The following is a 13949-nucleotide window of genomic DNA, read 5'->3' as shown; positions in this document are numbered from 1 at the left end:
TACGCATACCTTGTGTTCTGTACTTGATACGCCTGTTTTTCTTTTTTTTGTTTTGTTTTTTTTACTTTTTTTGTGGTGTCTCTTAAGTATCGTACATAGGCTGAGGTCTCGTAAAGCTGCACTGCTTCGTATCCCTCCTCCCCACACCCCACCCCCAAAATCTTGGCATTAGAGCAGCGGGGTGACTTCAGCCCCTAAAACCGCACCCTTTTACACAACTTAAACACACTCACGGACGTATTTGCATGGAGAAAATGTATTCCAACTTAGGCATACACACACTCTTTCACACGCACTCTTTCACGCACACACATATGGAGCAGGGGCTTATGTATAATTGCAGGCAGTTTGCCTGCATATATGAGTTTGATTAGACTGAGTAGCAGGGAGCGGGCGAGGATAGAGCCAAGCCTGATTAGAAACAGAGTGCATTTGCTTCCATACAATAGGACACACAATATGAGGTTAGGTTGCCGGAGTTCAGGGTACTATATCTCTTTATTTATACAATGAAACCTGGAAAATATTGTAGAGTTAGTAAAAGATGGTAAATGTTTTTATTCGCTAATGTCAAGTTAAAATCACCAAGAAGGTTCTTATTCTCTGAGAAAGGGCAAGGTTTTTCCAAAAGCTTATTGAACAAAGAAGCTGCTACTTATGATTTGTGTTTATTTGGGTCGATTACATCACAATACGCAAAATCAGTCGTATTTTCCAATATAGCCCCAACATACTACTGCTGCTATGAAAGTTGGATCCAATTACTGAACTGAGAAGAGTAGATATCTTCGGAGGATCTCTGGTTTATTGTGTTTGTCTTTATGCTATGTCACTAGAGGCATCTCTGAATGAAATATGTTTTTGGGATGGTAGACATTTACCTTCATTATTAATTAACAGTCTTCAAATAAAAAATATTTTATAAAAACAGGAAAAACTCACCATTAGGTGGCAACCCTCAAAAATTGTATTTTTTCAGAAATTTCTGAAGTAAAATAAATAAACAGAGAAAAAAGATCCACCAAATCTAGATTTGTTTAGTTCTTCTCATATTGGCACTTAGACATAATCCCAACTCCCATATTAAAATATTTCACACAGCATTTATTTTCCAGAAGAAGAGCTCCTCACTTTCAAAAATAGAGGTTAAGAGAATCCTCTTCCAAAAAAAAAAAGAAAAGGGCTTCAGGTTTCAACACCTCGTAAAGCGCAAACAATTAAAACCGCCTCATTTAAGATGATGCCTCGTACAGAAGCGCCCTACACTGCACACACTGCCTTCAGTGTATAGTGAACCTTCACGTTTAGGACACAGAGCTCAGGGGCCCCTTCCAGCAGATTATGGGCTGACAAAAGACCACAGAATCTGAGCTGTAAATTTAAAACATTTTTTTGGTGCCTATTTTGGTCATTGCTGGGTTTGCTTCTGCATTCTTTGCAACAGCAAAGGATACTAAAGCGAAAAAAAAAAAAGAGAGAACTATGAAAAGGAAAGCAATTTTAAGGACATTGTTAGCAAGACAGACCAGAAATACTGCTCAGGTTTAAAGATTTAAAGTTTTAATATCAGGGAAAGCAAAAGCTTGAAAAAAAAGAAGTTAAATATGCAGACAGACTCGGGTTAATGATATTTTATTAGTATTATGCTCATTTTCTGTCATTTTGCATCAAAGAAAAGTGGAGTATTTCTTCACTAACAAGTATACACCATTAATAAAAACATAGGTGCATCCTTGGCAGGGTTTTAAAAGACACTTTTATAAAAGAAGAAGAAAAAAAAGGATAATTTGCTTTGTGCAGTATTTGGGTTCAAAGCATCATAACAGGTGCAATAATTAAGCTAATCAGATTGCATTTATAGAAAAAATACAAGGAAACAACTTTGATGAAGTAATTTTCTTTAAAAAGCAAACTACACTTTTTTTTTTAACAACATAGTTTGGTAAAAAAAAAAAAAAAAGAAATCAGTGTGTATTAGGGTCATTAACAAGACTGGCAAAACAATATAATGTAGCTGAGGTTATAATATTAATAAACAGAAGTGAAAGCCCTGAAAGATTGCTATCAATATACATAAGGGGGAGTGGTGGCTTAGCCGTAATTGCACTTAAAGTTCTGATTTCAAGCCCAACTCCCACTGACTGCTACTCTGGGTCCCTGAGCAAAGAAAGGAGATGCGTTAAATGCAGAGAGTGAATTTCATAGCTTTGTATGTGTGAGAGTGTAATGAGAATAAAGTTGAATTTTATTCAATTCTAGAAACAAAGCCCAACAGAAATACATATTCTCTGATCTGTATCCCTCTGCCTTATGTGATGTCACCAGGTGCATATATTCAGATTCCTAATTTTATGCGGGTGGATTTTTATCTTGATCAGAGTTTGTTTTCAGAAAAATAAATATATTAACAAATAAGATAAATTTTATAGATGAGAAGTTGAATCTGGAATAATTGATTTTACAGAAAACAAAAAAAAAGTTACTTTAAAGATACGATCTGGCTGTGTTTTTTTTATAGAGGGGACAGTGTGAACCAACAATAAAAAACAAAGATCAGTCAATCAGCTGTAAACCGTTAGGTTTCCTTAAATGTTCATAGTCTGGTTTTGAACTTTGCTCTTAGGAAGAGCCCCCTCAGAAACTTTAGATCTCCCTGGGCCTTATTCAACTTTGGATCGGCCCTGGACAGCTTCTCTCTAAAGAGGAACAAACTTCATATTAAAAGTGAAATTGTGTGAGGCTGTTGGAGCGGCGGGTATAAGGGACAGAGAGGGGGAGAGTCAGAGCGAAAGAGCAAGGGAGGGAGGGAGCAGAGAGAGGGAGAGAAAAAAAAGAAAAACTTTCCTCTAAAGTTGGTGCGGAGCTTTCACTGAGAGCGAGGCGGGGTTATACAGCCTGGACTGAGCCACAGCGGCTTTGCAATGCGGCACCGCAGCGAACCTCCATCCAACTTTGTGATCAACCTCTCCAGTTTTCATCTCTAGGCTCCACCATGTACTCCCCTTACTGCTTGACACAGGTATGAGAGAGAAAACGGGAAGAAACGGTCCGTTTGTTGCGCTGCTGTTTTCCGGTGTCCTCTCTCTCTCTCTCTCTCTCTCTCTCTCTCTCTCTGGCTTGTTCCTACTGTATTCTGTGCGGTTACAGTGTTGTGCTGCTGCTGCTGCCTGTCATTTGATGCGTATTAAGGAACCTTTTATCCCCTCTTTCCTTCCCAACTCGGCTCTCTTTCAGCGGACAGAGTCTAACTTTCCTCTCCGTCTGTGCGTCGGTTCTCTCTCCTGGCATTCCTCCAGCGGGCTTATAGTTGCGCGTCTCATTGCGCATGGTTTGGAGAGAAAATGGCGCTTCTCCCAAATCTATTTTATATTAAACTAGAGGTTGGAGGAAAGGGGGAAGCAGGGGGTGCTGTCCTACAAACTCCTCTCGGGTTAAAGCGACTTTATGATAACTCAAACTAATAATAAACTTTGAGTTCTGTTTTAATTAATATATTTTTTCAATATGTTTTTTTTTTTTTTTTTTTTGACTTCCAGACTTTTTGGGATCGGCCGTATGGGGCCTTTCGGGTCACTAGACCCGCTTTCATCCGGGCCCCTTATTTCTGCTTAAAAAAAAAGAAAAAGAGGCAACTTTTCACGCATAAACTCTGGCACGTGCGCGTTGCGACTCCACGCTGCGTGGTTATTATTTAAAGAAGCAACATTATGTCTGCAATATCTAATTATCTAATATGTGATCAGACACATGGATTTCAAGGGGAGAGGTAGCATAAAAAAGGTTAAAGTGGTTTATTTTTCCTTCTTAAATTGCAACATTAGTGTAATCAGTCAACATATTAATTTGCATAAGATGATTAAGTAAGAAAAAACATAATATTGTAATTATAAAATGATATATAAAACGTTACTGGCTTGGATATATTTTATTTTATTTTTTTTACCTTGCCCTTATTTTCTGTAGGTACTCAGTAGACAGAAGTGATAGGTCTGCAATTATAATTTTTATGACCTGAAAAACCCTGTAATTTGCTTTCCATTTATGAGTTTTCACTCAAACTGTTCATTCCAAACAGTAGAAAAGGGTTTAAGGCTCTACAGCCCTAATAGTTTCACACACTTCTTGACATGATTTCTTTCTTTTTTTCATTAATAACGATTTTTTTTTTTGTTATTATTAGCCCATTTTCATATATCAACCCCCAAAAAACAAGAAGGACTGTTTTCTGTCTCATAGCCCCAAATTGAAAGGTCAAGCTGCAGATGACCTTTTATGTTTTCCTCTCATTGCTTTGGGGGTTGAACCGGACATAGGGCTAAATATATTCTTAAATATATGTTCCTTAAATGCACATTTGCTTATTTTATATCGCGCAGTCACTGCAGAGTTAACGGATGAGAAATGGAGGAGCGGGAGAGCCTGCAGCTTCAGGCCGCCCTTCACTGCGCGTCTCCTCAGACAGGCGATGGCTGCCGCTCCTGTGTGCCAAAATGCTCAAATCTAATTCATCTGTAACTCTTTGGATTTTCTTTTTTTAATAAATTTTTATATGTAATTGGTGGTATCACTCATTATAAGGGGCTTACATAAAAAATATATATATTTGTACTTTTTATGTAACATAATGAGGGATATTTACTTTGTTTAAAAATATAGAATTCCTTTTACTTGTTTTTGGTTTGTGAAATCCCAGCTGATCATCTTGGAGAGATGCTTTTTTCCTGTGACCCCAGCAGGTCACGGCCCACAGCGCTTCTGTTTCTTGCCGAGGTGCGCCTTCTTGCATTGATCCTGCTAAAAGTTTTTTTTCGAATTTATATGGGGGATTTCTTTAGGAGCACATGTACGATATGTTAGTGTTTGACCTTCACGGTGATTCCTTTTCCTCAGAGTAGCCAATAAAAACCACGCGGATTCCTTTCTCCGTGCGTCTCCGTGTGTGTTGTTTCAGGGCCCTCTGAGCTGCACAGATACACAGAAACATGGGATTTTTCACATATTATTATCCATACTGATCATCTTTCCAGAACAAACTCTGATGCCATCATCAGGTTGGATTTTTCTCTCGTTTCTTGGCTTCCCTTGTCCTCTCCGTGCTTGTCAAAAACAGATTTTCAGATGAGATCCGTAAAACAACTCCAGCGGCTCCACTGCATATTCAGTGCAGATAATTTTCCGAACCCACTGGTATGAGGCAGAAGTCCGCATCGAGTTTCCCCTTTCTTTCTCTTTCCATTAATTAAAATGAACTGGCAACAGAACCTCTGAGGAGCGCACAGACGCGCACATCGATTTATGGACATCAATCATATCTGATTTATAAATTTTAACATTTTTATGATCTTAGGATAACATCATGCAGAGTGTGAGCTTCAGGGATGCTCATTTCAAATAAGCCCGAACCTGTAGTTTGCTGAGATGGCTGTCAGCTTCCTGCGTCACAAGGTTGATGGATAGACTGGTGCGCAACGGCACCAAGTGAATTCAGTGGAGCTCGCAGTTGTCTAAATAATTTACAAATCAAAAGAAAAACATTCAAATCTGACTCAAACAATCACACGTGTATTATTAATGCGGGCAAAAAGCTTTGTTGGAATGGCCACGCAGGATTGACGGACCCCGAGCAGCCAAAAAGCGCTCCAGCCAAACATCACCAGGAGGCTGGTTATGGCGCTGTTTCATGTCCGTGCGACGGAAGTGCACTTGCATGAAGTTTTAATGCGTTAATTAAAACTTTTATGTGCTGCGTTTTGAAATCAATTATTCCAGACTCCGGTTAAATCCCCCTTTCATCCTGTTGAGATGAGCCCTTAATGCGGACTGCGCCGCTTCTTGGCGAGCGTCGCCAACTTCTGAAGGTCTTCCGCAAACTCGCTGATGTTTAACAATGTGCAATAGACTGCAGTTTGCACGCAAAGGTTCTTATTTGCTCGCAGGATTCTCTCTGTAAACGTTTCGTGTCCGATTATATTCCTCTCTCTAAGTGTTGCAAATTTGGAGATCAAGCGAGTGCTTGAAATTCTTTCTGTTTGGCAAAAGAATGAGGGTGAAATCTAGCTTATACTGTAGCCAGAGCAACAGAAAACCGTGGAAGTTTTGCTGTGAGTATATCAGGAGGTAAAAAGCACCTTCATTTTAACAGGAAGATTAAAAAAAATTAATCTGTTAGGATCTCAGATACTATGCAGGTTAAATTAAATGATCTTTTTTACATTTCCCCCCAAATCAATGATGTTGTTTTCTGCATATATTATATTAATGTTTGATGACAATACAAATATTACTCTGTAATATTTCACACTGATGACCACTGCAGGATTTTACTAATAGGACAATTTATTAAAGCCACAGCTACATTTTCTGAAACTTGATCAAACATAATGTTTATACTTTTTTACCTTTAGAACACCGTATGATAATCAGTTTTCATTTGCTCTCTTGCTATTTTACTATAAGTCAATATTTGGCAAATATAAAATGGACAATCTCAATCATGTTTTAGCTGCAGGTCACTGGTGACATCATATAAGGACTTTAGACAACATATTGCTTTTGAGCGTCCCCATTTTTTATTTTTTTTTTTTTGTACTCAGTTATTTTTCTTTAATGCTGTTTTAATATTGTTGTATTTTGTAATATTCTGTCCTGTAAATCCATCCCTCACATTGCTTTATTATCAAAGGACATTTAATGCAAAACAAATACATTACCCCTTGTAATTCTGTTTGGTCTGTATTTTGGCCATTATGACTGTATGTAGATGATTTAAGCTGATCCTTGTTGCAGAATCCTTCCTGAAATAGGTTCAACATTCATACATACAGGTCAAATATTCACAAAGTTTGAGTAAAAACATACGAAAGTGGGATTTTATAAAAACATGTAGAAATGGAGGGGGGGGGGGGGGGGGAGTGAAAAACATAGATTCACAAGAGGTATGTGCATTGATTTTGTTTCAGGTTAGGTTATATCTTGATCAAAATTGATTGATATTATATAGAAAACTGATCATATGCCGTTTTGTAGGCTGTAAACTACGTCTGAAATGAGTTGGAATGATTTTGTTAAGAAAAAAAAAAGGAAAAAGTCTGGCTACTAGATTTAATTTTGTGGTAATTCTATTGTTTTTTGGGGGGAAATTTGTGTTGACATTTTAGTGTAAGCTCTTTCCAGGCCTGCAGTCCATCACATAGCTGTTCACAGCTATTTATGTGTTTTGTATTCCCAACCCTTTTTTTTGCATCAGCCCACAGTTCTGGTTTCACTGAGAATGGATGTGACAGCATCGGTGCTGGTGTAAGCCGAGGTGGGCATGCACGATCTAGTAACATACCGGCCTGCACCAGCATCACTTTGCACAAACACACAAAGGACTCACAGGTACACACAAGCACCTTTAACTCCAAGTTAATACGCACAACACAGGCAGGAGAATAACCTTTAATGCAAAGTGGACAGTAGGCTGGGATGAACTGGTCTGTTGACTGCAGGCCTACAGGCAGCTGGTGGGTGGTGGACAGAACCTGGGGGTACATGGTGTTCTTTTTACTTATTCATCCTTTCTGCCGGAGGCGGAGCAGGTCCACCTTATACCATTTTGGCCAACAGTGAGAGCTTGTAGGCATCGACGGTGGAGAGGAGCACGAGGATGTGGGAAGCACACATGTCAATATTAGCTGAACACTGACTCAAATCATTTTGAGCGCAAAAAAAGGAAAAAAATTAATCAACTTGATTTGGGAGTCATGAATTGACTCTACATTCTTTACAAAGCTTGGCTCCAATATTTGAATTCTGTCTGTTCAAACACAGATTTCATATTTTATTTGTAACATGAGAAAAATGTATTGAGCAGTTCTGTAAGCTAAACCTTGAAGCAGAGTTTGGACAGACCTCCTCTGCCTGAGCGTGTTTGAATCTGCCTCAGAGGTTGGGTAAATCCAACTCTGCGGCTCTTTGCTTATCCCTTATCTGTGCGGCCTCCCTGACTGCCCATAGAAAATGGATTCATCATGCTCCACCGAGGCAGTTGGCATTGCAGGGTAATAGGTGGCTGTCCCCTGGATGGTTGGGCTTGTGTTCGTGTGGCTGGATTGCCCGCCCCCCCCTTCTCTCCTCCATCATCCATTGCCTGCTAGTGTGGATTAGGTTTCGGCTGATCTGTGGCCAGTGGAAGCAGGCAGCCCCAATGGCAGACTTATGGTGGCCTGAGATATAGCTAGCCACAGACATACAAGCCTTAAACCTTTGCCTTTAATCTGGTGTAACAATACCACAATTCACTGAAAAAAAAATAGAGGTTGACAGAACTTAAATTTTCTAGGCAACGTGATGCATTTGGTTTTTTGAGTTTTCCTTACTTAAATTTACTGTGGTTGAGTTTACAAAGATTTTTGAGTTCTGCCAACTTAGGTTTTTGGAGTGTTACATAGAAATTTTGAGTTCTACCAACTTAGGTTTTTGAGTTTCACCTTTAAGTTCTGAGTTCTATCAACTTTGTTTTATGAGTTTGACATATAGATTTTGAGTTCTACAAACTCAGATTTTGTAGTGTTATCTGCAAGTTGAGTTCTATCAACTCAGTTTTTTTAGTCCAACCAATCGTCTTCACTACCAATCATTCAACACACAAAAAATTATGTTAATACAACATTTTTATTGCTTGAAGTCAAACATTGTATCAATAGATACAGTATAAAACCATGTTCAAGAACATAATCTTAACTGCACAGATCAAAGTAACCTGACACTGGACCAGAATGTTCTAGATTCGTAAGAAGGATGATGAGGGAAAAAACAGTAAGACACCGATTTAGTAAGAGGAAAACACACAGGTAATTTTTTGTGAAGTAAGTGTATTAACATATATGAAAAAATAACAGTTTTACATATTTGGACGGCCTTCAGTTTGATTTTTTCAATTGTAGTCTCTTTAAATTGGGTGCACCCTTTAAAAAAAATAAAATGAAATAAAATGTCTTGTTTCCCAACGGAAAAAGAAAAAGGTTTTCCCTTTTTATCTCTGAGTTTTTCTTTTTAGTCCTACCACTCTGACAGGACGATGAATGCAAGAAAAGAAAGTCCTCTTCAGTCCAAATCCTCTTCTTCAGTCCAAATCCAGATGTTCGCACGGTTGGCTCGCCATCTCCATTTAAGGAGAGAATCCAGAATCCAGGGTATCCAAAAACCCTGCCTGCATAGCACAACAGGGCTTAGTTAAATCCATTCACTTCTTGTTCTTAACTGTACAGTTTATATCTCTCCAAGTATGATAAATTTCAGTGTGTAATGTAACTTTTCTAACTCATTACGAATTAACTGCTGCATTACAGGGTTAACATATAAAATGTTAATGTCACTGTTTTTCTTTTAAAGCAAATAAAATCATGAAAGCAAAAAATCCACATGTAAATAATTATAAAACCACTTACAGTTAAACAGTAAATATCCACATCGGATTAAGAAAGTAAAATAATGTAGTCTTGTAATATTCTGTGCCTGAGTGCAACAACACTGCACTACATAAAACAGTTTAGAAATTTCATAAGTTATTACACTCAACTTAATGTCTCTTTTCATTTGTACAATGAAAATAACAGGCACTCTTTTCTCTAGCATAAACACTCACCCACACATGCGCGACATAAACACGCACGCGCACACTATAAACACGCACGCGCACGCGCGCGGCTTTTCCTTTCATCAGAACGTGAAAAACATGTGAACTCATGCTTCAACTCGGTGGCAATACACCACAAGGGAATATTAACTCACGGAGCTAACCGCTAACTGTCTGTACTTTGCAGCACTCACCGGGAAAAGAAAAGATTCAGAAAACTGGTAAGGTCCCAGGGTCGTTCCTCCGTGGTTCTCCAGATGCATAAAAGGACAATGTCCGCCAGTCTTCTCAAACGCGAGGGAAAAAGGCTGTGCACTTGAAGAAAGGGATAGGAAACCCCGTACCGTAGTGGGCGTGTCCATGAACATAAGCAGTGCGCATGCCCATGAGTTTACAGTTGAGGGAACTCAAAAAATCTTGCATAGGCGATTTAAAACTCCTTGTTAAACCAACTTCTGAGAATTTGAGTTGGGCAAACATGTATTTATTTGTTAGATGTCAAATTTATATTTCTGAGTTGGATTACAATACAATTGTGTGTTAGAACAACAATTGCCATTTACTTTAAAGATTGTGTTTCTGTTGTTTAAATAGAGGTTCTGTTAACAGTTTAAAAGCAGACAGTATCTTAACTGCAGTAGGTTACCCTCATTGGATGAAAGGAAAGAGATTACAGTTCCTCGACATAATAAATACAATAAAAAATAAATATAAAAGAAAAAGTAATGCTAATTCAAAAACTAAAAAGCACTTTGCATTACATATTTAATGTTGACAGGAAGTGTTGTGGTGCTTTAAGAGCACCACATAGAGCACCACGCTCATCATATGAGCATTTTCTGACAGCCCCTATTTCTCATTCCGCCTTAGGCCTGTGTTTAGACGGGTCCTGGAAGCTGAAGCTAGCTTGAGAGGGAGTAAAATATACACCACAGCTTTACTTTCTTAAAGCAGAAGTGAATATTAAAGAGGCATTATGGAGTTTTCTGATGATACTGCCACCTGTGGCCAAAACACAGAACTGCAGCACGGTCTTATAGCCCAAGCTCATACTGTACTTAACAATTTTTTTTTTCTTTTTACCGCACATAGAGTTGCCATTGGTGTCTGAGTTGAGCTGGATCCTGGTCGCTTCCGAATATCCACAAAATCCATCTTGAATATAATGCTTCGATCTTTTGCTAGGTTAGGACATACTTGACGTCAGATTTGCCGTCCAGCGTGGGAATTTCCGACCTTAAGTCATTTCAGGAAAATAGGCTATAGATCTATTGGTGTGTCACCGCTGAACTACTGAGGTGTCACTCTGCTGATCACATGATGTTTTATTCGTAAAGGGTCAAATAAAAAGGTAATTTTAAAGCTACTTTTCATTTATAACTTGCATTTTTCTCTGGCCCAAATGAATGGTTTTTATTGATTTTTAGCAATATTATTCACTTTGATCAATGCAAATATTTGGTCAGTTCCTGGGCGCTTAAGTTAGTCACCCAAAAACCCCGTTTGTTGCGTAACATATTTAGGGATTTTGTATATAAACCCGACCAATGGATGAACTGCTTGGCTGGAGTTGTTGTAAGGTGCTCAAACTCTTTTATGAACTGATAGCATTCTATTTGGGCACTATCTAATCAGAACATAAAATGGACAAGTTATCTTTTGCAAGTAAGACATTAATAGCTTATAACTGAAAAAAAAAAAAAAAAAATCCTGAGCTGTCTCTTTAAGACTTGAAAGCTCTACAGATACAACTTTAAAACCATTGTGGAGGGGGTTGGGGTATCTGGAGAAACACATGAGATGGTGGGAAAAGTGAGGAACCAATAAAGAAACAAGGGATGGGAAGATGCAAGAGCAAACAAACTGCAGCTCATTTCTTATAGCTACTTGAGACAGACTCCCCCTTCATCTCCACCCTCACCACCTCCTCAATTAGCTCCCTTTAAAAGAAGGAGCAACGGTTGGTGGAGATCTGTATTGTGTGAGGATGAGCCTCGGTTGTTGTTGTTGTTGTTGTTTGTCTCTCTTTGTCTGTCTCCACCCCCCTCCTCAGTTCCCCATTGGTGTTTTTTTTTTACCCGTTTTTTCTCTTATTTTCTCAGAGGCTCCTTTTTTTTGTGGGGGTAACCCCACTGAATGGGACAATGCAGCCTAGCGTGAAATTAAAGCTCTTAGTTAGTTTGCTCTTGTTCAAAAGAGGATTTTACACATGCATGCTTTCATCACCCTCCCGAACGCTATAGATATAGCTAATTAGAGGAAGTACACCCTATGTCGAGCTATGAGAGCCCAATTAAAAAGAGTAGGGTAACTTCAGTGTGTGGAAATTAGTCCATATGTGCTCAGTTAATGTACTTCCACTGCCTTTTCTATTATCAGTATGTCTTTACTTTTATAAACCTAAAATGACCAAGACATTTGCATAAAAAAATTGTGTATAGCATAAGTAAATCTAGTTATTATTAAAACTAGTTGTTCTACCAGTCATTTGGATGTTTTGGAAAAGAAGACTGACTCCAACTCTCATTCTGGAAGAAGAAATGTCTGTCAAGCGATAACACTTGACAGCTTTTATTGTCCTTGTCAGCATGGTTTATTTCTGCGTTTCCACAGTATAAAACAGACAAAAAGCTTGAGTGGTGTTTTGATATGTCAAATAAGATCCCTCCTGCAGATTTATGAGGGACTAGAAGCTTTAGCTTCATCATACAGCCTGCATGACAGCCTGACCAGGAGTGGTCTTTGGAAAAAATTCGGAAGTAATCAAGCCCTCTCTAAACTAACATTTCATGGTGGTAGGTCTTATTGTGTCAAAATGCTGGCTCTGAGGTTTGACTGCAAAGCTAACTAGGAGACCCTGTTTATTCTGAGTAAAACCACAGCCAATGCTGGTCTTTCTCAGCTTTCACATGTGGCCAACAAATATTCCCAAGTTCAAGTTCAGTTGAACTTTACTTAGTATGACAATCCTCAGGATCTACTATGGATACATTTACAGAAAAACTTTGTTCCACACAGAATGACTGTGTAGAATCACTTAAAAGCACCATAGATACAGATTGTGGAGCAAATTTGGTTCTCCTACTTGCATGTCACTGTTCCAATTAATTTGAACAATCCATTACACTATGTGTAGAATTACGTTTAGCATAAATATTTATTTGATGTAGCTATTTGGTCCTTGTTCATGAAAATAAATTTATGTATGCTTTTCTTTAATGACATGTTGTTCGATTCCCATTTTAAATAGTGGCTAAGAGAACTGGGCTTTGCACCCCATTTACAAGGTATTGTCTCATCTTTGACTCTAAGGCAGCCAGTCCTTCCTCTGATGCTGTGGACCTTCTTTTGCTCACGTGTTTTGTCCCGATCTAACATTAAGAAAGACGCGAAACTTCTTCCCTGGTTTACTCATTTGATCAAAGCTAATACTCCAGTGACTTTAATACATATTTGTTTTCCGTTTTATTGTAGGCATGATCTTCCTTCAAAAAGAATTCAGCCCTAATGAGTCCCACTCATACCAAAATCCATACATCTGTGTGTCAAATATTTCAGTGATTGCTTTACATAGTCAAAAGCAGATGGTTTGGAATGCATATGCTTCACTTACCTCAGCATGCTTAATGCTTGAAACACTAGCTTAAATTTGATATTTGTTTGGCTAATATTAAATGAGCATTTGGAAGCAGTCTTTGAGGGTCATGTCATTGTCATTTTATTGTATGCCAAATAGAAAGGGATTTAAGCGTTATAGCGTTATTTCAGTTTCAAAGACACTGAATTAATGTACGGTGCAAAAGCACCAATATCCTCTTATGCCCAGCAAAAACGGTGTTTGTAATTTCTGGTGTCCCTTGATTGGTATCATCTTAAAGCTTGCTTTACATTACATCAAATTTCTCAACCTGCCTTGATAAACTTAGCCAGAAATGACTCTGCTAGTCTAACCTCTTTTTAAAAATGCAACCCTTAGGATATTTGATGCGGTGGGGAAAAAAAACAACTACCTCTAACTGTGTTTCTGTGAGCCAAAATTTCCTTTCTTGTTTGATCGTTTCGCAGTCCTGACTGCCAGTGCCGTGCGTGTTTTAAATGTTTCCTCACTCTAATGCAACTCTTTCAGATGACTGAAATACCTCATCGGTGTGCCATTGAATATTCCAGAAGCCTGTTAATTAGCAATTATTTGAATTAGCAGTGTTAATTCGGGGAACCATCTGAGAAATGTAGGACTGGAACAGGGAAACAATACCTTATCTGTTGGTAGCATTTCAGGTTGTTTTGCATCGTCACAAACCAATTTTAAGATGTCAGAAAGTGTTCTATA

At 38.4% G+C, this 13949-nt stretch overlaps 1 protein-coding gene across 11 annotated transcripts in view; it reads left to right on the top strand.

The window, feature by feature from the left end:
* The window catches only part of LOC119788251 (nuclear factor 1 X-type-like), a 128681-nt gene that overhangs the window by 12453 nt on the left and 102279 nt on the right, over positions 1–13949 (top strand). Inside the window, exon 1 of one of the 11 annotated variants that reach the window (XM_038292465.1) lies at positions 2852–3019. The exons of the other annotated variants lie outside the window; for them this stretch is intronic. Within the exon in view, the coding sequence (XP_038148393.1) occupies positions 2993–3019 (27 nt within the window). The 5' untranslated portion in view covers positions 2852–2992. Of the gene's footprint in view, positions 1–2851; positions 3020–13949 lie in introns of those variants that run through there. 11 annotated transcript variants of the gene reach the window in all.

The sequence above is a fragment of the Cyprinodon tularosa genome, unplaced genomic scaffold (genome assembly GCF_016077235.1).
Source record: "Cyprinodon tularosa strain WSP-4 unplaced genomic scaffold, ASM1607723v1 ctg312, whole genome shotgun sequence".
Classification (NCBI taxonomy): Eukaryota; Metazoa; Chordata; class Actinopteri; order Cyprinodontiformes; family Cyprinodontidae; genus Cyprinodon; species Cyprinodon tularosa.
The sequence above is the reverse complement of the archived record's forward strand: the minus strand, read 5'-3'. Positions and strand labels throughout refer to the sequence as shown.